This window comes from Carcharhinus amblyrhynchos, chromosome 8 (assembly GCF_965287045.1).
Source record: "Carcharhinus amblyrhynchos chromosome 8, sCarAmb.v2.hapA, whole genome shotgun sequence".
NCBI lineage: Eukaryota > Metazoa > Chordata > Chondrichthyes > Carcharhiniformes > Carcharhinidae > Carcharhinus > Carcharhinus amblyrhynchos.
In genome coordinates, this window is record NC_137331.1 from 117,663,101 (window position 1) to 117,688,593 (window position 25,493).

General features: G+C 46.9%; 1 protein-coding gene across 1 annotated transcript in view; it reads right to left on the reverse strand.

Moving 5' to 3' along the window:
• The window catches only part of LOC145347094 (cadherin-7-like), a 65,492-nt gene extending 48,814 nt beyond the window's left edge, over positions 1–16,678 (reverse strand). The window contains exons 1-3 of the mRNA XM_080195007.1: positions 16,478–16,678; positions 11,687–11,987; positions 4,919–5,038 (exon numbers count right to left, since the gene is read on the reverse strand). Of these exons, the coding sequence (XP_080051133.1) occupies positions 4,919–5,038; positions 11,687–11,987; positions 16,478–16,678 (622 nt within the window). The remainder of the gene's footprint in view (positions 1–4,918; positions 5,039–11,686; positions 11,988–16,477) is intronic.
• Positions 16,679–25,493: the final 8,815 nt, after the last annotated feature.

Genomic DNA, 25,493 nt, shown 5'->3' on the forward strand with positions numbered 1-25,493 from the left:
GAGCTGCTGCCAGTTTCCAAGGAGTGGTTTTGGCAGAGATCGAAGTTTATGGATTTGTGGCACCAATGGAAGTGGTTCCTCTTCCAACGCTTCATCCTTACCTTTGGTTACCTCTGGACTCGATTGGCTGGTCTCCCACATTCCAACCTTCATAAACTTGAAGTTAACCAAAGCTCTCTTCCCTATGCCTTAACTCGCTGCAAGACCCATTTCCCTTTCATCCTGTGCGCACTGGCATATGTTGACTTCTGCCTAAGCAGCATCTGGGTCTTAAAATTCTCAGCCATATTTTCAAATCCCTCTTTTAACTTACCCCTTTCTATCTCTCTAAATCTCTTGCAGCCCTGAAGTACGACTATGTTACTCTAATTCAGGCCTTTTGGGCATTTTCACTTATAATTCTTCCAACATTGGTGACCTTGCTTTCATTTACCTTAGCTTCAAGTGCTGAAATTCCTTCCCTACATATCTCTCACCCGTTTTCCTCCTTTTGCCTGGGGGAAGAAGTGGCGTGGTGGCATTTTTGCTGGACTAGTAATCCAGAGATCCAGGGTAATGTTCTGGGAACTCAGGTTCGAATCCCGCCACGGCAGTTGGTGAAATTTGAATTCAATAAAATAAAACTGGAATTAAAAGTCTAATGATAATCATCAACCCATCCAGTTCACTAATGTTCTTGAGGGAAGGAAATCTGCCATCCTTACCTGGTCTGGCCCACAGGTGATTCCAGATACACAGCAATGTGGTTGACTCTGAAATGGCCTAGCAAACCATTCAGTTCAGGGGCAACTGGGGATGGGCAATAAATGCTGGCCCAACCAGCAACACCCACATCCCATAAATGAATAAGAAAATAAATGTAGTGTCCCTGCCCCTGAGCCAGAAGCTCCGACTTCAAGTCGATTTGATGGCCAAGAAAGGCGCGATCATAATGTGGCCAAATATGCTGGGTGTCATAGAATCATAGAATCCTTACAGTGCAGAGAGAGGCCATTCAGCCCATCAGGCCTGCACCGACAACAAGCTCACCCAGACTCTATCTCCGTAACCTCAAGTACGTACCTTGCTAATTTCCCTGACACTAAGCGGCAATTTTAGCACGGCCAATCAACCTAATCCGCACATTTTTGGACTGTGGGAGAAAATCCACGTAGACACAGGGAGAACGTGCAAATTCCACATAGACAGTGACCCCAAGGCCGGATTGAACCTGGCTCCCTGGCGCCATGAGGCAGCAGCGGTAACCACTGTGCCGCCATTCCATGATTTTGTATATTTCAATGAGATCTCATTCTGTGAAACTCTACAGAATGCAGGCCCAGTTTACCCTCTCTCTCATCGTAAGACAGTCCCACCATCCCCAGAACAAGAATGGTGAACTTTTGTTGCACACCCTCAACACGTTAGTATCCCTTATGAGGTAAGGGGACCAAAACTGCACACACTACCCCAACTGCGGTCTAATCAAGATCCTATACAATTGAATCATAGAATCCTACAGTGCAGAAGGAGGCCCATTGAGTCTGCACCCATCCACAATCCCACCCAGGCCCCACCTCTCCCCCACAACCCCATGCATTTACCTAAGCTAGCCCCCCGACACTAAAGGGCAATTTCAGCACGGCCAACCGCCTCACCAGCACATCTTTGAAATGTGGGAGGAAACTGGAGCATCCAAAGGAAACCCATGCAGACGCGGGGAGAATGTACAGACTCCGCACAGATAGCGACCCAAGCCGGGAATCGAACCTGGGTCCCTGGCGCTGTGAGACAGCTAACCACTGTGTCACTGCCATACTGTCCCTAATAAAGCAAGATCTCTCTATTCCGGTACTCAAACCCTCTTGTGATGACCAACCCAATAACTGTAGAAGGGTCATTCAGACTCAAAACAATAACTCAGGTGCTGCCAGGCCGACTGGATTTATATTCAAGGGGGTAGTAACTAAGTTGGAAAAAGCGGGAGTTTAATCATTTCATGTTTCCTCAAGAAGAGACTGATGGGATTTTTCAGTTTCTCTCCGTTTCCAGAACATGCATTCAGGGATCCTACGGGAAAATATGAACTGACACAATGCTTTTTGTGGGAATGTGATGAATATTAATGACAGAAAAGTCTGCGTGAGCTACAAAGACATGAATCCTTTCCCAGTGCTCCTAATTTAGAATGCTAATTTCCCTTCGAAAGTCATCAATTCTGTCTTTTTTTGGTGGTTTTATCTTACAATAAACCATCCCTGGGCAATTTGTAGAAACTGTCAAAAACCGATTACGCAAGTACTTTGTATTTCCCATTTGACTGGAACGGTTTTCTTTCACAGTGGTTAGCACTGCTGCCTCACAGCGCCAGGTGCCCTGGTTCGATTCCCGGCTTGGGTCACGGTCTGTGTGGAGTTTGCACATTCCCCCCGTGTCTGCGTGGGTTTCCTCCGGGGGCTCAAGTTTCCTGCCACACTCCAATGATGTGCGGGTTAGGTGGATTGGCCACGCTAAATTGCCATTTAGTGTCGGGGGGGCTAGCAGGGTAAATGTGTGGGGTCGTGGAAATGGGGCCTGGATGGGATTGTGGTCAGTGCAGACTCCATGGGCCAAATGGCCTCATTCTACCCTGTAGGAATTCCAGGAAAAGTGTTTTTTTCACTTTAGTAGGAAGACTTTTCTTGCCTCAACTGTAAAGCTTGGAAATTATTCTGTGCTGCAAACCCTGTGCCCCTGATCCCCGCACCCTTGTCCCTCCCCAAATTACAAATGCGAGTGTTCTTAGAAGAACTATAGAATCCTACAGCACAGGAGGAGGGCATTTGGCTCAACGAGTCTGCACTGACCACAATCCCATCCAAGCCCTATTCCCATGACCCCACATATTTACCTTACTAAACCCTCTGAAACTAGGGTTAATTTAGCCCGGCCAATCCACCTAACCCACACATCTTTAGGCTGTGGGAGGAGACTAGCACACCCGGAGGAAACCCACACAGACACGGGGAGAAAGTACAGACTCTGCATGGACGGTGACCCAAGCCGGGAATTGAACCCAGATCCCTGGCGCTGTGAGGCAGCAGTGCTAATCACTGTGCCACCGTGTCGCCCCTAATAAATCCAATCAAATCAAAATCAAAAATGTTAGGGGTTGAATCAAATCCATTCTTGGAAATTCAGTCACAACTCTGCTCTCTGTTTTAAATCTGTCACCCCTTATCTTAAAAGACCCTAACATTCAGCCACACCCAGACATCTCTCTCTCCAGACGCATCAAGAGACTGCACCACCTACCTGGTTCCTTGGCCCAATCCCTCCTTCCTTTACCTGACTCCCCACTTAGGAAGTGCTTCTTCAAGCAAAGGGTGACAGAAGTTTGGAACCCTTATTGGTGTCTGGCAATTGATGCTAAAATGGTTCATTTTAAACCTGAGATTGATCAGTAATTCTTATCCGTCGGTGTTAAGGGATATGGGGTATAGGCAGGTAGATATACATGTGCAGCTCAGACATGGTCTCACTTAATGGGAGAACAAGCTTGAGGGGCTGAATGGCCTCCTCCCATTCACAGAATCCCTACAGTGCAGAAGGAGGCCATTCGGCCCATGTGACAGTGTAGCCCACGTCTCATGGATGAATTAAAATAGAAAGACACAAGAGAAAAGTTCCACAAACAATCACATGATAATGACCAATTAATCCAATTTTCAATGGTGTTGGTTGAGGGATAAATATTCAAAACTCCCCTTCTTCAAAAGCCAGGGGATCTTTTCCATCCACCCGAGCAGACAGATAGAGTCTCCATGGAAACCCATACCATAGAGCCAGCATCTCCAGCATAGTGCTGCACTGGAACATCAATCTAGATTATTCTGCTTCAGTCTCTGGAGAGAGACCTGAACTTGGGACCTTTGGACTCAGAGGCAAGAGTGCTACAACTGAGTCATGGCTTGTTAGCCCATGTTGATGGGCAGTTAAGAGTTAACAACATCCCGAGGATCTGGAGTCACAGGTAAGGGTGGCAGATTCCCATAGGATCATACAGTCATACAATGCAGAAGGGGGCCATTCAGCCCATCGAGTCTGCACCGACCACAATCCCACCCAGGCCCTATCCCCATAACCCCATGCGTTTACCCTAGCTAGTCCCCCTGTCACTAAGGGGTAATTTAGCACGGCCAATCTACCTAACCCGCACATCTTTGGATGTGGGAGCAAACCAGAGCACCTGGAGGAAACCCACGCAGTGTTCTTATTATGTTCTTATGACACAGGGAAAATGTGCAAACTCCACACAGACAGTGACCCGAGGCCAAAATTGAGCCAGGGCCCCTGAAGCTCTGTCCATGAGGCAGTGGTGCTAACCACTTTGCCACCATGCTGCCCCTACATCCCTACATTCCTGCTCAGAATAAAGGACCTGCATTTATGTAGCACCTTCCAAGCCGTTCCAAAGCACTTCATGGACAAAAGTGTACTGAATGTCTTCCTCCTTTCTGTTTCCATCCTGGTTGTGTGAACAATCACAAGCAGTGGTTTCCAATCTCAGTTTAATACCAATAACACTGTAATGGGTGCCATGGTGGTACAGTGGCACAGTGGTTAGCACCGCTGCCTCACAGCGCCAGGGACCCAGATTCGATTCCCAGCTTCGGTTGTTGTCTGTGTGGAGTTTGCACATTCTCCCCACGTCTGCATGGGTTTCCTCTGGGTGCTCCAGTTTCCTCCCACAGCCTAAAAGACGTGCTGGGAACGGTGCATTGACTCGCACTGGTGCCGGAGTGTGGGACTCGGGGAATTTCACAGTAACTCCATTGCAGTGTTAATGTAAGCCTTACTTGCGACTGATAAATAAACATCTTCCAAGTTCAATGTCTCTTATTATGCAAGCGAGCCAATTAAGTCTTCCTTACTGTGAGATACAAGATACTTATCTCACCTGTTGTTGGCTCCACCAAGAAATATGGTTGTCCTTGCAGGATGTGGTACAGTATCCTGGCATGGCTCCCATAGGAAGGGTCATCAGCATCTGTCGCTGTCACTTGAGTAACGAAGGTTCCTGCACAGAGTATGAATAATGAGTTCATTAAAGCTTTCCTCTGCAGTCTCAACTCTTTCCAATGCTGTGAGGCTGAATGTGCGCTTCTACACAGAGACATCAGTACAGAAGGTTTTCCAAATAGAAAGGGACGCAGTCCAAACAAGCAGAACCGAAACATGTCATGTTGCAGCTGTATCGAAGTAAAGTTTATTTATAAGTGAGCTTACATTATTTACAATTAGAAGAAGACGTGGAGGCATTGGAAAGGGTGCAGAGGAGGTTTACCAGGATGTTGCCTGGTATGGTGGGAAGGTCTTATGAGGAAAGGCTGAGGGACTTGAGGTTATTTTCATTACAGAGAAGAAGGTTAAGAGGTGACCTGACTGAGGCATACAAGATGATCAGAGGATTAGATAGGGTGGACAGTGAGAGCCTTTTCCCTCGGATGGCGATGGCTAACACGAGGGGCATAGTTTTAAATTGAGGGGTGATAATTATAGGACGGATGTCAGAGGTAGGTTCTTTACTCAGAGGGTAGTAAGGGCGGGGAATGCCCTGCCTGCAACAGTTGCGGACTCACCAACTTTAAGGGCGTTCAAATGGTCAGTGGATAGGCATATGGATAACATTGGAATAGTTTAGGTTAGAGGGTCATTAGATTGGTTCCACTGGTCGGCGCAACATCGAGGGCCGAAGGGCCTGTACTGCGCTGTAATGTTCTATGTTCTATGTTCTACAAGTAAGCTTACATTAACACTGCAAGGAGGTTACTGTGAAAATCCCCTAAAACTTCAGTTAGACCACATTTGGAATATTGTGTACAATTCTGGTTGCAACACCACCAGAAGGATGTGGGGACTTTGGAGAGGTTACAGAAAAGGTCGACCAGGATGTTGCCTGGTATAGAGGGGATTAACTATGAGGAGAGATTGGACAAGCTTGGTTTTCTTTCACTTGAATGTCAGAGGCTGAGGGGAACCTAATATAAATTTACAAAATAGTGAGAGGCATGGATGGAACGGACAGTCGGAGTCTTTTTACCAGAGCAGAAATGCCCATTAGCAGGGGAGGTAGGTTTAAATTAAAAGGGGGAAAGTATAAAGATGTGAGAGGCAAGTTCTTTACATAGAGAGTGGTAGTTGCCTGGGATGTGCTGTCGGAGGAGATGGTAGAAGCAGATACAATAGCAACGTTTGTGAGACAGCTTGGCAGTTACAAGAATAGGCAAGGAATACAGGGATATGGAACACATAGAGGTAAAAGGTCTTTGACTTAGAATTGTGTCATGTGTTGACACAGGCTTGTTGGGCTGAAGGGCCTGTTCTTTACTGTACTATTCTTTGTTCTCTTTGTACCCTTTCATTGAATGATAGAATCCCTACAGAGCAGAAAGAGACCATTCAGACTATCGAGTCTGCACTGGCCATAATCTCACCCAGGCCCTACTCCTGTTTACCCTATTAATCCCTATGACACTAAGGGTCAATTTAGCATGGCAATCAATCTAACCCACACATCAACAGACTGTGGGACGGAACAGGAGCAGCCAGAGGAAACCCACGCAGTCACGAGAAGAAGGTGCAGACTCCACACAGACAATGACCCGAGGCCGGAATTGAACCCCGGTCCCTGGTGCTGTGAGGCAGCAGTGCTAACCACTGTGCCACCATGCCAATATTCATAATAATTGGCTCAATACAAAAAGAGTAAAATTTTGGACTGAGAAGAGAGTTGTGAATCTTTTGAATTACTGTCCCGGAGAGTTGTGGGTTCTCCATTGCTGAGTATCTTAAAGGCTGAGATAGATTGTTTCTTGATCTCTCTGGAAATCCAGGGATACAGGGAGGGACTGGGAAAGTGCAGCTGAAGATCGGCCATGATGGTATTGGATTGTAGAGCAGGCTTGATGGCCTGTTCCTGCTCCTATTTCTTATGTTAACAACTTGCTCTAATGTAGCACATTCAACAGTAAGTACATGGACACTGACGTTCCCACCTCATCCTGCAGGGACAACTATTTCTTCCAGTGGGATTTATGCTAAATTTCAATGGATCCTTAGCCAGGCCCTGGAACCTTCAATTTTAACCCCAGCCATCCTCCCACAAACTCACTACTGCCACCTACACAACCTGCAGAGGATGAGTTAGAACACTTCAGTGATTCCCAATGCTGCCTTTAATAGTCTCCCTTGGTTCAGTGGCTCTGTGTAATTATACTCTGAGCTCTGGAAACAATAGAGTATCTATTAAGCTGAGTGCTGTTTTGCTCTTTATTGCTGGTAGGGTGACACAGTGGTTAGGTGACTGTGTGGAGTTTGCACGTTCTTCCCATATCTGGGTGGGTTTCCTTCGGATGCTCCGGTTTCCTCCCACAGTCCAAAGATATGCAGATGAGATGGATTGACTATACTAAATTGCCCCTTATTGCCCAGAGATGTGTAGGTTAGGGTGGATTAGCCACAATAAATTTCCCTGTTGTGTCCAACGATGTGTAGGTTAGGTGAATTGGCCATGGCAAATTCCCCTTAGTGTCCAAAAATGTTCACATTAAATGGGTTAGCCATTTTAAATTGCCCCTTAGTGTCCAAAAATATGCACATTAGGTGGATTAGTCATGTTTAATTGCCCCTTAGTGTCCAAGGAGGTGCAGATTAGGTGAATTATCCATTGTAAAAGCACAGGGTTATGGGGATGGGACGGAGGGGAGGGTCAGGATGGTTTGGTCTTTCAGAAAAGTTCAGAATGAGCAGGGTTACGATTACAAAAATGCTTATAATCCGTAGGATAACATTAACCTGTCTCACAACAATCTAAACCCAATTCGCCTTCCCTATTAATGGATGAACAATCCAACCCCTGGTGAATTCTGCTTCCTAGTGATAGGAAGGGCTAATGGGCCGGAAGGCTTCTTTTGCAAGGTAGGTATTCTATAGCTTGGTGATCGTCTTTCACTTTGTTTTCTCACCTTACAATAAGTTGACTTCAGTAAAACATCTCAAGGTATTCCTCCCAGGTGTTATTAAGCAGGAAGAGAGGAGGAGTAGGCCATTCAGCCCCTCGAACCTTGAGTAAAAATTTGACAATAAGCAACATAAGGGAGGTGTTATTGCCAGTGGACAAAGTACCTGGTTCGAAGCACGGAAGTCAACGGCCAAGTGGTATTATCGCTAGAATATTAACCCAGAAACTAATGTTCTGGGGACATGGGTTCAAATCCCGCCACAGCAGATGGAGGAATTTGAATTCAATAAAAAAATCTGGAATTAAGGATCTACTGATGAATGTGAAACGATTGTTGGAAAAGCACTAATGTCCTTTAGGGAAGGAAATCTGCCTTCCTTATCCAGTCTGGCCTACATGTGACTCCAGACTCACAGTGATGTGGTTGACTCTCAACTGCCCTGCAAGGGCAACGAGGGATGGGCAATAAATACTGGCCAGCCAGCGACACCCACGTCCTATGAATGCATTTTAAAGAAAGAAGTAACATAAAGGAGCAGAGAGAGGTGGGGGGTAGGAAGATGTAAGGAGTGAATTGTAGATCTCAGATGACTGCCCATAGTGGAACAGAATAAGAGGGCAGAGGTGGAGGGTTGGAAGAGGTTACAGACATGGATGGGGGGGCACGGTGGTAGGACGGGAATGGCCGAAGAATTCCGGCCTGGACGGCAACAACAATAGAGAAACCACAACCCTCTGGGATAGTAATTCCAAAGATTCATAACCCTCTGAGTGAAGGAAATTCTCATCTTCTCAGTCCAGTACGTTAGTTTTTATATTAAGCCTATGATTGTGCATGAATATCAGCACAGTGGCACAGTGGTTAGCACTGCTACCTTACAGTGCCAGGGACCCCGGGTTCAATTCCTGGCTTGGGACACTGTCTGTGCGGAGTCTGCATGTTCTCCCCATGTCTGAGTGGGTTTCCTCCGGATGCTCCAGTTTCCTCTCACAGTCCAAAGATGTGCGGGTTAGGTGCGTTGTCCATGCTAAATTGTCCCTTACTATCCCGGGATGTGTAGGTTAGAGGGATTAGCAGAGTAAATGGGGTTAGGGCCTGCGGTGGGATTGTTGTTGGGACAGGCCCGATGGGCTGAATGGCCTCCTTCTGCACTGTCAGGATTCTATGAAATGACAATGGCAAATCTATTTAAATCTGGTGAAGATCTGGAAACCCAGTGCAGTAAATACCAGAGAAGGAATATAGGACTCCAATACTCTCAGTTGCACACTCAGCATATTTTACCCAGTACATCATAAAAAACCCTCACCCTAATATATTATTATAATTTTGTGTGTCAGGGCTGTCAGAAATATGCATTGCAGTGACAAAAAAGGCATTTTTATTATTTCTGAGAGACATACCTCGAGAGACAGTAACAAAATAATGAATGCTGAGGAAGAAATAGTCAGAGAATTGGGCTTGGAATTGTGCTCTGAGGAATGACTTAAAGGAGAACCTGGGGGAAAAGGATTTAGCGAGGGAAGACAGTAGGAGAGATAGAAAAGTTTATCAAGGAAGAGAGGGAGAAATAGAAGTCATGGAATCCCTACAGTGCAGGAGAGGCCATTCGGCCCATCGAGTCTGCACTGACAACAATTCCAGCCAGACCCCGTCCCCATCACCCCACATATTTACCCTCCTAATCTCCCTGACACTAAGGGGCAATTTAACGTAGGCCAATCAGCCTCACCCGCATGTCTTTCAGACTGTGGGAGGAAACCGGAGAACCCAGCAGGATTAAGGAAAATCCCAAGGCTTTTTATCCATATATAAAGAGCAAGAGGGCAGCCAGGAAGAGGGTTGGCCCACTGAAGGACAAGGGAGAGGATCTATACATGGAGTCACAGGAAATGGGCGAGGTATTAAATGAGTATTTTGCGTCAGTATTCACCAAAGAGAATGACTTGGTGGATGATAAGCCTGGGGAAGGGTGTGTAGATAATTTGAGCCATGTTGAGATCACAAAGGAAGAGGTTTTTCGAGATCTTGAGAAACATTAGGTTAGACAAGTCCCCAGGGTCACAGAGTACTGAGAGAGGCAAGGGAAGAAATTTGCTGGGACACTGAGAGAAATCTCTGTACCCTCACTGGCTACAGGGGAGGTCCCAGAGGATTGGAGAATAATCAATGTTGTTCCTTTGTTTAAGAAGGGTAGCAAGAATAATCCAGGTAATTACAGGCTGGTGAGCCTTACATCAGTGGTAGGGACATTATTGGGGAGGATTCTTCAAGACAGGATTTACTCCCACTTAGAAATAAGTGGATGTGTTAGCAAGAGGCAACATGGTTTTGTGAAGGGGAGGTCGTGTCTCACTAACTTGGTTGAGTTTTTCGAGGAAGTGATGAAGATGATTGATGAGGATAGGGCAGTGGATGTTGTCTACATGGACTTCAGTGAGGCCCTTGACAAGGTCCCTCATGGCAGACTGGTACAGAAGGTGAAGTTGCTTTGGATCAGAGGTGAGCTGGCGAGGTGGATACAAAACTGGCTCAGTCATAGAAGACAGAGGGTAGCAGTGGAAGGGTGTGTTTCTGAATGGAGGGCTGTAACAAGTGATGTTCCTCAGGGATCAGTGCTGGAACCTTTCATGTTTGTAATATATATAAATGATTTGGAGGAAAATGTAACTGGTTTGATTAGTAAGTTTGTGGACGACACAAAGATTGGGGAATTTGCCGATAGTGATGAGGACCATCAGAGGATACAGCAGGATATAGATCAGTTGGAAACTTGGGCGTAGAGATGGCAGGTGGAGTTTAATCCAGACAAATGTGAGGTAATATATTTTGGAATGTCTAATACAGATAGGAAATATACAGTAAAATGCTGGAAAATTTCAGCAGGTCTGATGGCATCTGTGTGGAGAAAAAAACAGAGTAAACAGCTGGAATTTTACCGCCCCGCCCATCCATGGGTATCAGAGCGGGTGAGGGACGGACAATTGGAAAGGGCTGTTGACCATGGGTGGGATTTTATGGTTTCGGGATGAGTGAGATCCCAGTGTTTTGAGTCCAATGGAACTCTTTTTCAGAATTGATGCCTTTGGCTTCATCTACTTTTCCTTTTGGGTTGACAGGGTGGCACAGTGGCACAGTGGACCCAAGTTCCATTCCCGGCTTGAGTCACAGTCTGTGCGGAGTCTGCACTTTCTCCCCGCATCTGCGTGGATTTCTTCCCACAGTCCAAAAGATGCAGGGGTGTAGTGCATTGACTATGCTAAATTCTCCCTCCATGTACCCAAACAGGCACCAGAGTGTGGAAACTAGGGGATTTTCACAGTAACTTCATTGCAACGTTAATGTAAGCCTACTTAAGGATGTATAAGGGAGACACAGTCGCACTGTTGCCTCACAACGCCAGGGACTCGGGTTCGATTCCCGGCTTGGATCACTGGCTTTTCAGAGTTTGCATGTTTTCCCTGTGTCTGCGTGGGTTTCCTCTGGGTGCTCCGGTTTCCTCCTACTATAAAGATGTGCGGGTTAGGTGGATTAACCATGCTAAATTGACGCTTAGTATCAGGGGGAGTAGAGATGGGGCCTGGGTGAGATTGTGGTCAGCGCACGTTCGATGGGCCGAATGGCCTCCTTCTGCACTGCAGCGATTCTATGAGATTTGTGATGCCAATGGATAAAATGTAAAACATTAAGTTGTCCTCCTTTACCATCAGGCGACATTTCAGGAACCGTGGCAACATATGGGCCATCCAGAAACTGGGGTTCATTATCATTGATGTCCTGGACTTTAATGATGAACTCGGATTCTGGCTCGACGTGCTGGTTGGTCGCTCTGTCCACCACTTGCGCTCGCAGGATATAAAATGGCTTCACCTCTCGGTCCAGCCTCTTTATGAGGTAAATGTCACCTTTATCCTCATCGATGGTGAATAGAGATCCAGCTCCATCACCTGTCAAGTTGTACCTCAGAGAACCATTGCTGTAGTTCGAATCCGAGTGAAGCTGGAGCTGGAATTCATGTCAATAGTTAAATAAGTATCAGATAGTTCATCTGGGGTCGCATGTAGTAACAATGATGATTAATAGCTAAACAAACAAATCACCTTCCAAACTGGCAACCTCTACAACTGAGAACGACAAAGGCAGATTGATGCGGCACGGTAGCACAGTGGTTAGCACTGCTGCTTCACAGCGCCAGGGTCCTGGGTTCGATTCCCAGCTCGGGTCACTGTCTGTGTGGAGTTTGCACGTTCTCCTCGTGTCTGCGTGAGTTTCCTCCGGGTGCTCCGGTTTCCTCCCACAGTCCAAAGATGTGCGGGTTAGGTTGATGCTAAGAAAATTGCCCCTTGGTATCCAGGGATGTGAAGGTTAGAGGGATTAGTGGGTATAATATGGGGGTAGGGCCTGGGTGGGGTAGTTTTCGGTGCAGACTCAATGAGCCGAAGGGCCTCTTTCTAAAGAACATAAGAAATAGGAGCAGGAGTAGGCCATCTAGCCCCTCAAGCCTGCCCCGCCATTCGATAAGATCATGGCTGATCTGAAGTAGCTCAGTTCCACTTTCCCGCTTTCTCCCCATAACCCTTAATCCCCTTGCCTACCAAAAATCTATCTACCCGTGTCTTAAATATATTTAGCGAGGTAACCTCCACCACTTCAATGGGCAGAGAATTCCAGAGATTCACCACCCTTTGAGTCAAAAAGTTCCTCCTCAACTCTGTTCTAAACCGCCCCCCCTTTATCTTGAGGCTGTGCCCTCTAGTCCTGCTGTCCTTTCTGAGCGTGAAGAACTGCACTGTAGTGTTCTATGATCTATGTATGGGAATATCACCAGGGGAGGCAATGGCCAAGTGTTATTGTTGCTAGACTAGTAAGTCAGAAACACTGGGTAATGCTCAGGGGACCTGGGTTCGATTCCTGCTATGTCAGATGGTAGAATTTGAATTCAATAAAAAAAAATCAGGAATTAAGAATCTACTGATAACCATGAAACCATTGTCGATTGTCAGAAAAACCCATCCGGTTCACTAATGCCCCTTTAGAGAAGGAAATCTGCCGTCCTTACCCGGTCTGGCCTACATGTGACTCCAGAGCCACAGCAATGAGTTTGACTCTTAACTGCCCTCATGTATGGGCAGTAAGTGAATTAAAAAACTTTTTAAAGACACTGAGTGGGATTCTCTCAAAAGTTTCTTAAGTGTTGGATTTGCGTAAAAACTGGAGTAACACCTGCTGGTCTTTTCAGCGGGAGTTTCAGAATGAATCTCCCACCTCGGTGCACTGCAGAATGCAATGGCGTGAATCACGCTGAAATTCAGAGCACAGGGCCTATTCCCGCTTGAGAAGCCGGCTGCATTGCGCTGAGTGGGCCACTGCGCATGCGCCGATCTGTCAGCGCTGAGACTGGAGCACGGGCAGTAGCCCCGCACTGCCAGCCTCCCGATTGTTGGCTAGCCTCACGATCATGCATTGCTGGCCATGTGACCCCTCCCCCATGGCCCGATTGGTGGTTCCCTAAATATGTCCAGACGGTTGGTTTGTTATCAACTCAGATTTTTCATCCAGCATGAGGTGGATTTTGATGGGTGTTGCCTATTGGTCAATGAAAGGTCAAAGCCATTTCATTTCACTGTGAGTGTGCGGTATAATGGCACCGTTAATCTGTGTGTGTTTCTGAAACACATTTATTCCACTTCATTGACGGGAAGCAATCACCCTCAAGGTCCCAATTCTCCTTCGGTGCGGAACATGTTTCGAGTGATCTAGGGTGCCGAGAGTTTGAGTCGCTGTCAGGGACTGAGCAGCTGTAGATTGTGCTGACACTGTGCCATGACCGAACGTGTACCTCCTAGGCACCCTGTCGGTCAGTAAAACCCAGGCAGCTGCTGCAGGACCAGGGTATCCGATTCCTGGGATGGCAGGTCAAACATATCCCACGGAGGCCAGGTCATTGAGTGTCTTTAATGCAGAGATAGATAGGTTCTTGATTAATAAGAGGATTAGGGGTAATGGGGAAAGGCAGGAGAACGGGGATGAGAAAAATATCAGTCATGATTAAATGGAGGAGCAGACTGGATGAGCAGAGTGGCCTAATTCTCCTATGTCTTATGGTCTTACCGTCTTATATGAGGAGGGACTAAGTCAGTTAAGGACCTGGAGTATTGTGTGCAGTCTTGGTGTCCTTATCTGAGGGAGGATGTCCTTGCTATAGAGGGAGTACAGCGAAGGTTTACCAGGCTGATTCCTGGGATGGCAGGTCTGTCAGAGAGACTAAATCGGTTAGGATTGTATTCATTGGAGTTTGAAAGAGCGAGAGGGGATCTCATAGAAACTTATAAAATTCTAACAGGGTTAGACAGGGTAGATTCAGAAAGAATGTTCCCAGCGGTGGGGGAGTCCAGAACTAGGGGTCATAGTTCGAGGATAAGGGGGAAACCTTTTAGAACAGAGATGAGGAGAGATTTCTTCACCCAGGAGTTGGTGAATGTGTGGAATTCACTCCCACAGAAAGTAATTGAGGCCAAAACATCTGTGCAATTTCAAGGAGAAATTAGATATAGCTCTTGGGGCTAAAAGGATCAAGGAATATGGGGGGGTGGGGGGATCGGAATATTGAATTCAATGATCAGCCAAGATGAATGGTGGAGCAGGCTCGGAGGGTCGAATGGCCTACCCTGCTTCGAATTTCGATGTTTCGATACTATGTTAAGAGAAAGACTCTCACTGTCGGGGGATTCTGAAGTCGAGCGCGGGGCTGAAACTGTGCCAAATAGCAGGAGATTTCCAGATGTTTCAAGGCCCAGTGATCGCAGGGATGAAGTTTTCACACAATTCTACCCAGAGCTGTTTGACTCCCATACTGGGCGAGGGCAAATAGTAGGGTTTACCCAGGCTTGAAGTAGGCATGGGATGATTTGCACATGCCGCTCCTTGCATAACAAACAAAAAGGTAAGCACTTAGCACAATCATTCATGCCTTCGTTATCTCTTGCTTCGACTAGCGGGAATCAATTGTCCAGAGTTATTATCACTAGACTAATAATCCAGAAACTCAGCTAATGTTCTGGGGACCTGGGTTCGAATCCCACCACGGCAGGTGGTGGAATGTGAATTCAATAATAAATATCTGGAATTAAGAACCTACTGATGACCGTGAAACCATTGTGGATTGTCAGAAAAACCCATCTGATTCACTTGTCTTTTAGGGAAGGAAATCTACCATCTTTACCTGGTCTGGCCTACATGTGATTCCAGAGCCACAGCAATGTGGTTGACATTTAACTGCCCTCTGAAATGGCCTAGCAACCCGCTCAGTTCAAGGGAAATTAGGGATGGGCAATAAGTGCCCCCCTCAGTGGCCTCTGTTGCACTCTTTGCTCTAGTGAGGTCAGGCTGCCAGCTCCCTGTTAGTGAGGAGCTATTGGAAACCCCAATGGCATGAGCGACTCTTAGCAAGGGGGGAGATGCTAGTGGGCCTGGAGACTTCAACCCCAGGCCTGCTAATTGCATTTAGATTGCATTAAATTTAGTGGCTGCATAATTTATTCAGCCGTGCACCTATTTCCGGCGTGGAGCTGATGGCTCTGGTTATCCGGGGTTGGGAAATGTGCTCAGGCCTGGGTGCCCAGTGCGGAGAGCAGCCCGATGGCAGAATCTGGCCTCCAAATGTTTCGACAATACTTCTGATATTATCATACTTCCAGCGACTCCCATCAAGCTGCAGGGGTCTTCCTCAGGGGTGTTGTGGACGGGGAGGGGGAAATCCTGCCCAATGTCAATGGATCTTTGTACGAGTCTGTGTCCCGCCCGCTACGACTCCGGTGGTGGACAGGTCGGGAATATTTCACCCTTGGTGAGTCATTTATTCCTGTCCGTTCTGCCAATTTCTAGAACAAACCTTAAGCTGCACCTTCTGGTGGCAATAAGCAGCTCACAGGGTTAAGGCTAAGCTTTGTTATTTAAGATGTGTAGCGCGCAGTGTCAACTATCTGTCAAGCGCCGCCAAACAGCCTCCCTCTACCTCCAGTACCACAACACTCAGGTCGGGAAACACTGAGGTATTATGACAGGGTTTGAAAATCAGCTCCAAGTTATTTGACATGCAAGATGATGCACATTGAAAAGCGGATTTGTTGACACAGCTCTCTGCGCAGGGGTGTGGACCTTCGCAGAGTACAAAGGCTAGCTTTCCACTTCAAGACAGCATTATGTGCCATCCCAATCCACATGTGCTTTGCCCAAAGCCAGGTCTTCGACTCACTGGTCCTGATGTTTCATTTGGGGCCAATCCAGGGAGAACATGCAGGCTCTGCACCCAAGCCTAGAAATCGATTCCTGGCACTGTGAGGCAGCAATGTTAACCACTGCGTCACCCTGCTGCCCTGTCTGTACAGTGCGAAGGGAGCAACACTTTTCAATATGTGCCAGTACATGCAACAATGAAATCAAATCAGAGCATATAAATCCGTTCTTCTTTGAACGCGTTACGATCAGCGACCTACCTTGCCAATGTAGAGAGGTTCTGTTCCGAGGTACTCTTCCAAGACAAAAAATTGGTTCCACAACAATTTCTGCCTGACGTGAGAGTGAGAGGGAGACTGATTGCCTGCTTGCTTGCGTGCTGCATGGACTGAGATGGCGGGATGATACTCCAGCAGTGCACATCCCATCAGGACGGCCCACCACTCGTAGAAGCTTAACATTCCTGGCAGTGGCGAAGGCCGTCTGGCAGATTGAGTCAGCAGGGCAAATTTCCCCAGGGGATTGCGGTTTTCTGGCACCAGTCTGCTAAACACTGATAAAGTGCTGAACAGTTCTGTACGCGCCGGGGAGAATTTTACACAGAAAGGTGCACAATCTTTTCAACTTTTCACATTCCTGGAAGGCAAGAGAAAGAAAACAAGAGATGTGATTTTCTATTACGTGGCTTGCGCTACCAAATAAACCTGTTGGAATTTAACCTGATGTTGTGAGGCTTCTTACTGTGTTTATCCCAGTCCAACACCGGCATCGCCACATCATCCTCTACTATGACAGAACTTAATTCTATTTTTATTCATGGGATGTGGCTCTCGCTGGCTAGGCCAGCATTTATTGCACATCCCTCACTGCATTTGAGAAGATGTATTACTTTAAGGTAGACAGACAGCGTAGGCAGAAAGTGTCCCATGTTTTTGTTCAGCTGGTTCCGGTTTTCAGGGGGAGGGGAGATGGGGGAAAGTAGTGGAGTGCGAGGAGACAGGTGCCAAGTCTACCTCAGGCAAAATGGGAATCGAATTCACATTACGGTGGCACACTGGTTAGAATCATCAAACCCTACAGTGCAGAAAGAGGACCTTTGGCCCATCGAGTCTGCACTGACCACAATTGCACCCAGGCACCCCCCCCCTCCATCCCCACATATTTTACCCACTAATCCCTCTAACCTAAGCATCCTAGTACACTAAGGGGCAATTTTTAGCATGGCCAATCTACCCAACCTGCACGTCTTTGGACTGTGGGAGGAAACCAGAGCAGCCGGAGGAAACCCACGCAGACACGAGGAGAATGTGCAAACTCCACACAGTGATCTGAGTTGGGAATCGAACCCAGGTCCCTGGAGCTGTGAAGCAGCAATGCTGACCACTGTGCTACCGTGCTGCCCAGTTAGAAACATAGAAAACCTACAGTGCAGGAAGAGGCCATTTGGCTCATCGAGTCTGCACCATCCGCAATCCCACCCAGGCCATACCCTCATATCCCTACATATTTACCCACTAATCCCTCAGTTAACAGCTAGCACTTCTACCTTACAGCTCCAGGGACCTGAGTTCGATTCCAGCCTTGGGTCACTGTCTGTGTGGAGTTTGCACGTTCTCCCCATGTCTGCGAGGGTTTCTTCCGGGTGCTCCAGTTTCCTCCCACACTCCAAAGATGTGCGGCTTAGGTAGATTGACCCATATTAAATTGCCCCTTAGTGTCCCAAGGTGTGTGAGTTAGGGGGATTAGCCATGATAAATGGTTGAGGTTACAGGAATGGAGTGGGGGAGAGGTCCTGGATAAGATACGCTGTCAGAGAGAGTTAGTACAGACATGAAGTTCTGAATGGCCTCTCCTGTAACATGGGGATTCAATGATTCTATAATCTGAGTCAATACCTCATGTTGCCGAGCAAAGTAGGAATGAATGTGGTCTGAAACAGACAATATCCATCAAGTAGGCCGTTATAAATCTCTCCTGATTTCAATTTCTAATGTCAACCAAAGTCGCTGCCGGAGGAGGTAATAGAAGCAGATATGATAGAGGCTTTTAAGGGGCGTCTTGACAAATATATGAATTGGATGGGAATAGATATGGTCCCTGGAAGGGTAGAGGGATTTAGTTCAGATAGGCAGCATGGTCAGTGCAGGCTTGGAGGGCGTGTTCCCATGCTGTAATTTTCTTTGTCCTTCGTTCTCTTTGTTAACGTAAGCCTACTTGGCAGCTGCGATTGCAGGGGCAACTGGGCGAATGCATGAATAGGATGGAAATGGAAGGGCAAATATCCGGACAAATGTGAGCTAATGAATGTTGGAAGGTCTAATACAGATAGGAAATATAGAGTAAAAGGCAGAACACTTAGGAGTATTGATGGGCAGAGGGATCTGGGTGTACAGGTACACAGGTCACTGAAAGTGGCAGTACAGGTGGAGAAGGTAGTCAGGAAGGCATACTGCATGCTTGCCTTCATCGGCTGGGGCACTGAGTTTAAAAACTGGCAAGTCATGTTGCAGTTTTATAGAATCTTAGTTAGGCCGCACTTGGAATATAATGTTCAAGTCTGGTCACCACACTACCAGGAGGATGTGGAGACTTTGGTGAGGGCACAGAAAAGATTTACCAGGATGTTAACTGGTATGGAGGACATTAGCTTTGAGGAGAGGTTGAAGAAACTTGATTTGTTCGCACTGGAACAACCGAGGTTGAGGGGTAACCTGATAGAAGGCTACAAAATTATGAGGGACATGGACAGAGTGGATAGTCAAAAGCTTTTTCCCAGGGTGGAAGAGTCAATGATTAGGAGGCCAGGTTTAAGGTGCGAGGGGCAAGGTTGAACAGAGATGTATGAGGTAATTATTTTACACAGAGGGTAGTGAATGCCTGGGACTCGCTGCCGGGGGAAGTATGGAATTAGATATGATAAGGACTTTTAAGGGGCATCTTGATAAATACATAAATAGGATGGGAATGGAGGGATACTGTCCTGGAAGGGAGTGGGTTTTAGTTCTGTTGGGCATCATGGTCGGTGCAGGCTTGGAGGGCCGAATGGCCTGTTCCTGTGCTGTACTTTTCCTACAATACTGTTTATACACTATGACTGTGCGGCAAAATTCACCTCCAATTCAATTTTCAAGTTTGCTGATGACACCACCATAGTGGGTCGGAACTCAAACAATGACCAAACAGAGTACAGGATTGAGCTAGGGGATCTGGTGAACTGGTGCGGCAACAATAATATCTCCCTCAATGTCAACAAAATGAAGGAGATTGTCATCAACTTCAGGAACCATAAAGGAGAACATGCCCCTGTCTACATCAATGGGGACGAAGTGGAAAGGGTCGAGAGCTTCAAGTTTTTAGGTGTCCAGATCACCAACAACCTGTCCTGGTCCCCCCATGCCGACACTATAGTTAAGAAAGCCGACCAGCACCTCTACTTTCTCAGAAGACTAAGGAAATTTGGCATGTCAACTGCAATTCCTATCAGCTTTTACAGATGCATCATATAAAACATTCTTTCTGGTTGTATCACAGCTTGGTATGGCTCCTGCTCTGACCAAAACCACAAGGAACTGCAAAAGGTCATGAATGTAGCCCAATCCATCACACAAACCAGCCTCCCGTCCATTGACTCTGTCTACACTTCCCACTGCCTTGGCAAAGCAGCCAGTGTAATTAAGGACTCCACGCACCCCGGACATTCTCTCTTCCACCTTCTTCCTTCGGGAAAAAGATACAAAAGTCTGGGGTCACGTACCAACCGACTCAAGAGCAGCTTCTTCCCTGCTGCTGTCAGACTTTTGAATGGGCCTACCTCGCATTAAGTTGCTCTTTCTCTACACTCTAGCTATGACTGTAACACTACATTCTGCACTCTCTCCTTCCCTTCTCTGTGTACGGTATGCTTTGTCTGCAGAGCACAGAAGAAACAAGACTTTTCACTAAATGCTAATACATATGCCAATAATAAATCAAATCAAATCTTTGTTCTTTGTATTTGGGACGCTAATAAATAAACTTAAAAAAGATGATCAAGAAGGATGGAGGGACTGAATGGCCTACTGTGTACATTGGTGTGCAAGGAACGACACATAAGTGAGAGGTGGCTGCAGTGACATTTTCTCCCACCATTCGGGTTTGTAATGGTGAATTTCATTTGTGAGAAAAAAGTAACACATTCCTGGCATTTACAAGTTAGAATGGGTCAGGAAGGGGGCGTGCTTTCCTTTTTATGAAATGCCTGCCGATTGGGATAAGATCTATATTTCATTAGGGAAGAAAAGAGCTGGAAGGGATACAATCCAAAAGTAGGAGCATGCTTGATGGCTGTTTCCCTGGGCAGGTGTAGAACAAATAGCTCCTTTTGCTCCAAGACAGATAAATATTTTTTTTTCCCTTGCAAATGACGAGGCAGCAATGTTAATGCACTCAAAAACAAAATGATTGTTTGGACGCGTGTCGTTTGCCAGTGGGTTTCCTGCAAGGTCCGCCCGCGGTGTAGGAGGCATGTTGGTGGGTCCTGTTGAGCCTGTGCAAAGAACGAACGCTGAATACATTTTCCCCTCCATTTCCCATCTCTCCCAGCAGGACAGCTGAATGAATTTAAAAGCTCCCCCCGCCCACCCAAAAAAAAATACAGCGAAGGAAATAACCCTGCAAAAGCGACAAAAAAAAAACCCCACCAAGGTAAAGCAGCTGCATCGCTGCTCTGCCTGTGAGTCAGTTAGAATTAACTGCCTCATCTTGTTTGGTGGCCTTTGCAATTCAATGTTTTTTCGAATAGACAAGGGAAGGATAGATCTTGAAAAGCCAGCTCCTCCGCTTGTCAGTTTAATTGATGGCACAAGTTGTCCCTTTGTGAGGGAACCTTTTCAAAGGATTCGAATGCATTATCTTTGTCTATCTCGTGTGTGACTTCTGTGTTGTCGATTCTGACACAAAGCCAGCCCCGCTCAGGCATAGTCTGATAGAACCATCTCACTCCCCTCCCCTGCTACCAGCCCGATCACTTAGCCACCCCCATTAGCTTCCCTCCAGGCTTTATTTACACATTCCCTGCCTTGCCAGTGGTACAAGCTGATATTGATTCCCCCGGTACTGGCTTGCGATTAGCAACCTGTATCGAGAGTTGGCACTTCCACAATAGTGTGCAGGTTAGGCGGATTGGCCAAACTGGACTGCCCTTTCTTATCCCAAGACATATAGGTTGGGAGGGGGGGGGGGGGGGGGGGGGGGGGGGGTTAATCATAGAATCATAGAATCACACAGTGCTGCAGAGGTCATTCAGCCCATCGAGTCAGCGCAAACACGTGAGAAACACCTAATCTCCCACTTAATCCTAATTACCGTCCAAAGATTGTGGGTTCGGTTGATGGGTCATACTAAATTGACCCTAGTGTCAGGAGATTAGCGGGGTAAATATGTGGAGTTATGAGAATAGGGCCTGGGTGGGATTCTGGTCATTATAGACTCGATGGGCTGAATGACCTCTTCAGCACTGTGTGATTCTATGATTAACCCCCCCTAACCTGTATGTCTTGGGATATATAGGTAGGGATTCTATGATTCTATGATGCTGCACTTGGTCCATAGCTCTGAATGTTATGATATGCCAAATGTCCATCCAGGTTCTTTTCAAAGGATATGAGGCAACCCACCTCTACCACCCTCCCGAGCAGAGCATTCCAGATTATCACCACTCTCTGGGTAAAAAAGCATCCCCCCTAAACCTCCTGCCCCTCACCTTATGTCCCCTCGTGACTGACCCTTCAAATAAGAGAAACAGATTCTCCTTATTCACTCTGTCCATGTCCCTCATAAGCGTGTACACCTCAATCAGGTCACCCATCAGCCTTCTCTGCTCCAACAAAAACAACCCAAGCCTATCCAACCTCTCTTCATAACTTATATATGTTCCACCCCAGGCAGCATCCTGGTGAATCTCCTCTGCACCCCACTCCAGTGCAATGACATCCTTAGCAGGATAAATACATGGGGTTACAAGGTCAACTGGGATATGAGTCAGTGCAGTCTTGATGGGCCAAATGGCCTCCTTCTGCACTGTAGAAATTCTGTGATTCCACTGCCTCCTGTTCTCTTAAAAGACAGTTCACCAGACTAACTTCTGGAATGGTCAGACTGATATATGAAGAGAGATTGGATCGACTGGATTCTATTCACTGGAATTTGGAGAAACGAGAGGGGATCTCACAGAAACATATAAAATCCTAATGGGACTGGACAGGTTAATGTGGGAAAAATGTTCCCCAATATTGAGGAAGTCCAGAACCAGGAGGTCAGAGTCTAAGAATAAAGGGTAAGCTATTCAGGACTGAAATGAGGAAGAACTTCTTCACTCAGAGAGTTGTGAACCTGTGGAATTCTCGACCACAGAAAGCTGTTGGGGCCAGTTTGTTAGATATGTTCAAGATGGAGCTGGACGTGACCCTGGTGGCTAAAGGGATCAATGGGTATGGAGGGAAAGCGGGAGTGGGATATCAAAGGTGCATGATCAGCCATGATCACTTTGAATGGTGGTGCAGGATCAAGGGGCCGAATGGCCTCCTCCTGCACCTATTTTCTATGTTTCTGAGAACCAAAGAAGGGTTTGCAGTGGGAACGGTGATGGACACCTGGGTAAGCTGGCAAATGGAGAAAAGGTAATGATGCCATTATTCCTGAAGTCAATTCAGTTGCCATCCAATTGTCTTTTGAAAAGATGGTTCATACAGATGAGACCATAAACAACGCTGAGATGGTAATAGCATCGTTAAACTACAAAGTGAGGTCTGCGCTTTTATTGTGGACAATTGGTGTCCATGGTGTACATCTCTCATGGACTTAAACAGGAGGCAGGATTGAATGGATTCGCAGTTCTGCTTCTAAAGAACCTTTCACTTTCAGAATGCAAATAACTGATTTAACTCAAACTGATTTAATTCAAACTGATGGGTGCACACAGTGCATCTTGTGACATATCACTGCAGTCTAGCTCACGACTATTACCTGGGTGCAGGGGAGGGGAGGGGCAATTAGAATTGCAGCACCCATTTTTTCCAACCCAACTGGAAATCTACAAAGGAAAATGGTGCAGTGACTAATCCCTGTTAGTGCACACAGAAGATCAGTGATTTTCCTGGATGCATTGTAGAGATCTTAATAATGAAACCATCAGCGCTCATTGTCATTGCCCAACTGAACCTGACAGCAACAGCCAGAGTCCGCGTACGCGCAGAATAAGGCGGAAATCCAGAAGTCAGTGTATCTAAATCCCTCCAGCGGATACAGTGTTGAGCTCTTTCCAGGGGGCAATCAATTAGCATTCACTGAGTGGATTTAAATTCCCATCTTTGCACTGTCGATCCCACTGCAAGAACCTCCATAACGTTTCCAGCTTTATTTCATTCGTGGGATATGGGTGTCGCTGGCTGGCCAGCATTTATTGCCCATCCCTAGTTGCCTTTGAATTGAGTGGCTTGCTGGGCCATTTCAGAAGGTAGTTAAGAGTCAACCACATTGCTGTGACTCTGGAATCACATATAGGAAATCCAGCAGCTCCAAAGAGCAGAGAGGCAATCTGGCTTGATTTCCACTCCACAGGAAGTTACAGACCACTCTGACCCAACCACCCTTGTTAAACAAAACTTGGTCTCTCTCACGAGGGATTCCAGATCTTCACTATCGAATTTCTCACCTTGGAATTCTCTCCAAAGTTGCTCCAAATCAGATGACCTCAACTACATCTCACTTCACCGGGTTTTCAATTTCATTTCCTGAGACTCCTCCATTCCCCTGGATTCCTAAGTCCGCACTCGCGCACCAGCTCGCAAGCACAGCACTGGTTGCCTGGCGATGTCAAGCAGCATACTGCTGTGCCAAAGACTCACTTTTTCCTCAGTGACTCCCCATGGAGTCCTCACTCTTCAGCAGCCTGCTCCGATCGCCAGGATTTCTCCTGAGCCCTCTTTGATTGGGGGTTACTAATAGTGTGCCGTGAACCCAAGATCCCGGTTGAGGCCGTCCTCACGTGTGCGGAACTTGGCTATCAGTTTCTGCTCAGCAACTCTGCGCTGCCGTGTGTCATGAAGGCCGCCTTGGAGAACGCTTACCTGAAGGTCAGAGGCCAAATGCCCATGACCGCTGAAGTGTTCACCAACAGGAAGAGAACAGTCTTAGAACCCTACAGTGCAGATAAATGCCCTTCGGCCCATCGAGTCTGCACTGACCACAATCCCACCCAGGCCCTACCCACATATCCCTACATATTTTACCCGCTAATCCCTCTAATCTAAGCATCTCAGGATACTAAGGAGCAATTTTTAGCACGGCCAATCAACCTAACCCGCACATCTTTGGACTGTGGGAGGAAACCAGAGCACCCGGAGGAAACCCACGCAGACACGAGGAGAACTTGCAAAGTCCACACAGACAGTGACCCGAGCCAGGAATTGAACCCAGGACCCTGGAGCTGTGAAGCAGTAGTACTAACCACTGTGCTACTGTGCTGCCGTACCTTGCCTGGTGATTGTCAAGCGGTGTTCATTCATCCATTGTCATAGAATTTGCATGGTGTCCCCAGTGTACCATGCTTCGGGACATCCTTTCCTGCAGCGTATCAGGTAGATACAATACACATCTCTTTAATCTATGCTTAATGCTATCTCCACTCACATTGTCTACACCTTTAAGACTTGATTAGCTATAAAGACTCACATTCTAATCAGTATTCTGTAAACTGAGTATGTGCCTTTATATGCACTGTTTGTGATCAGAACTCCCCACTCACCTGACGAAGGAGAAGAGCTCCAAAAGCTAGTGGCGTTTGCTACCAAATAAACCGGTTGGACTTTAACCTGGTGTTGTGAGATTTCTTACTGCGTTTACCCCAATCCAAAGCTGGCATCTCTACATCATCCCTCTTCGATTGTCAGGGCTTCACCTTCTCTACTTTCTGGTCTGCTGACCACAGCTTTTTTACTGGATTGGGGCATCTTTCTCTGTTCCTCCTTCACCTGAACCAGGACCGCTCCCTGTCCCCTCTCTCTATCCTCTCTGCCTGACACTCTCCACAACTATGGTGTCCTAATCCTTGGTCACATGAGCTGGTTTTTCTCGGCAAGCAAATTGCTGTCAGGACGACCCTGCCTTCTAACTGCCCACTCACCTGCTAAACCCCCGAGGCCGCTTGGGACTTCCGGAGTTCCCAGCCCCGATCCGCAAGGAAGTAAGTTAGATCTCATCACACAACCAATTTAAGATTATCAGACGGGCTCATAGTGT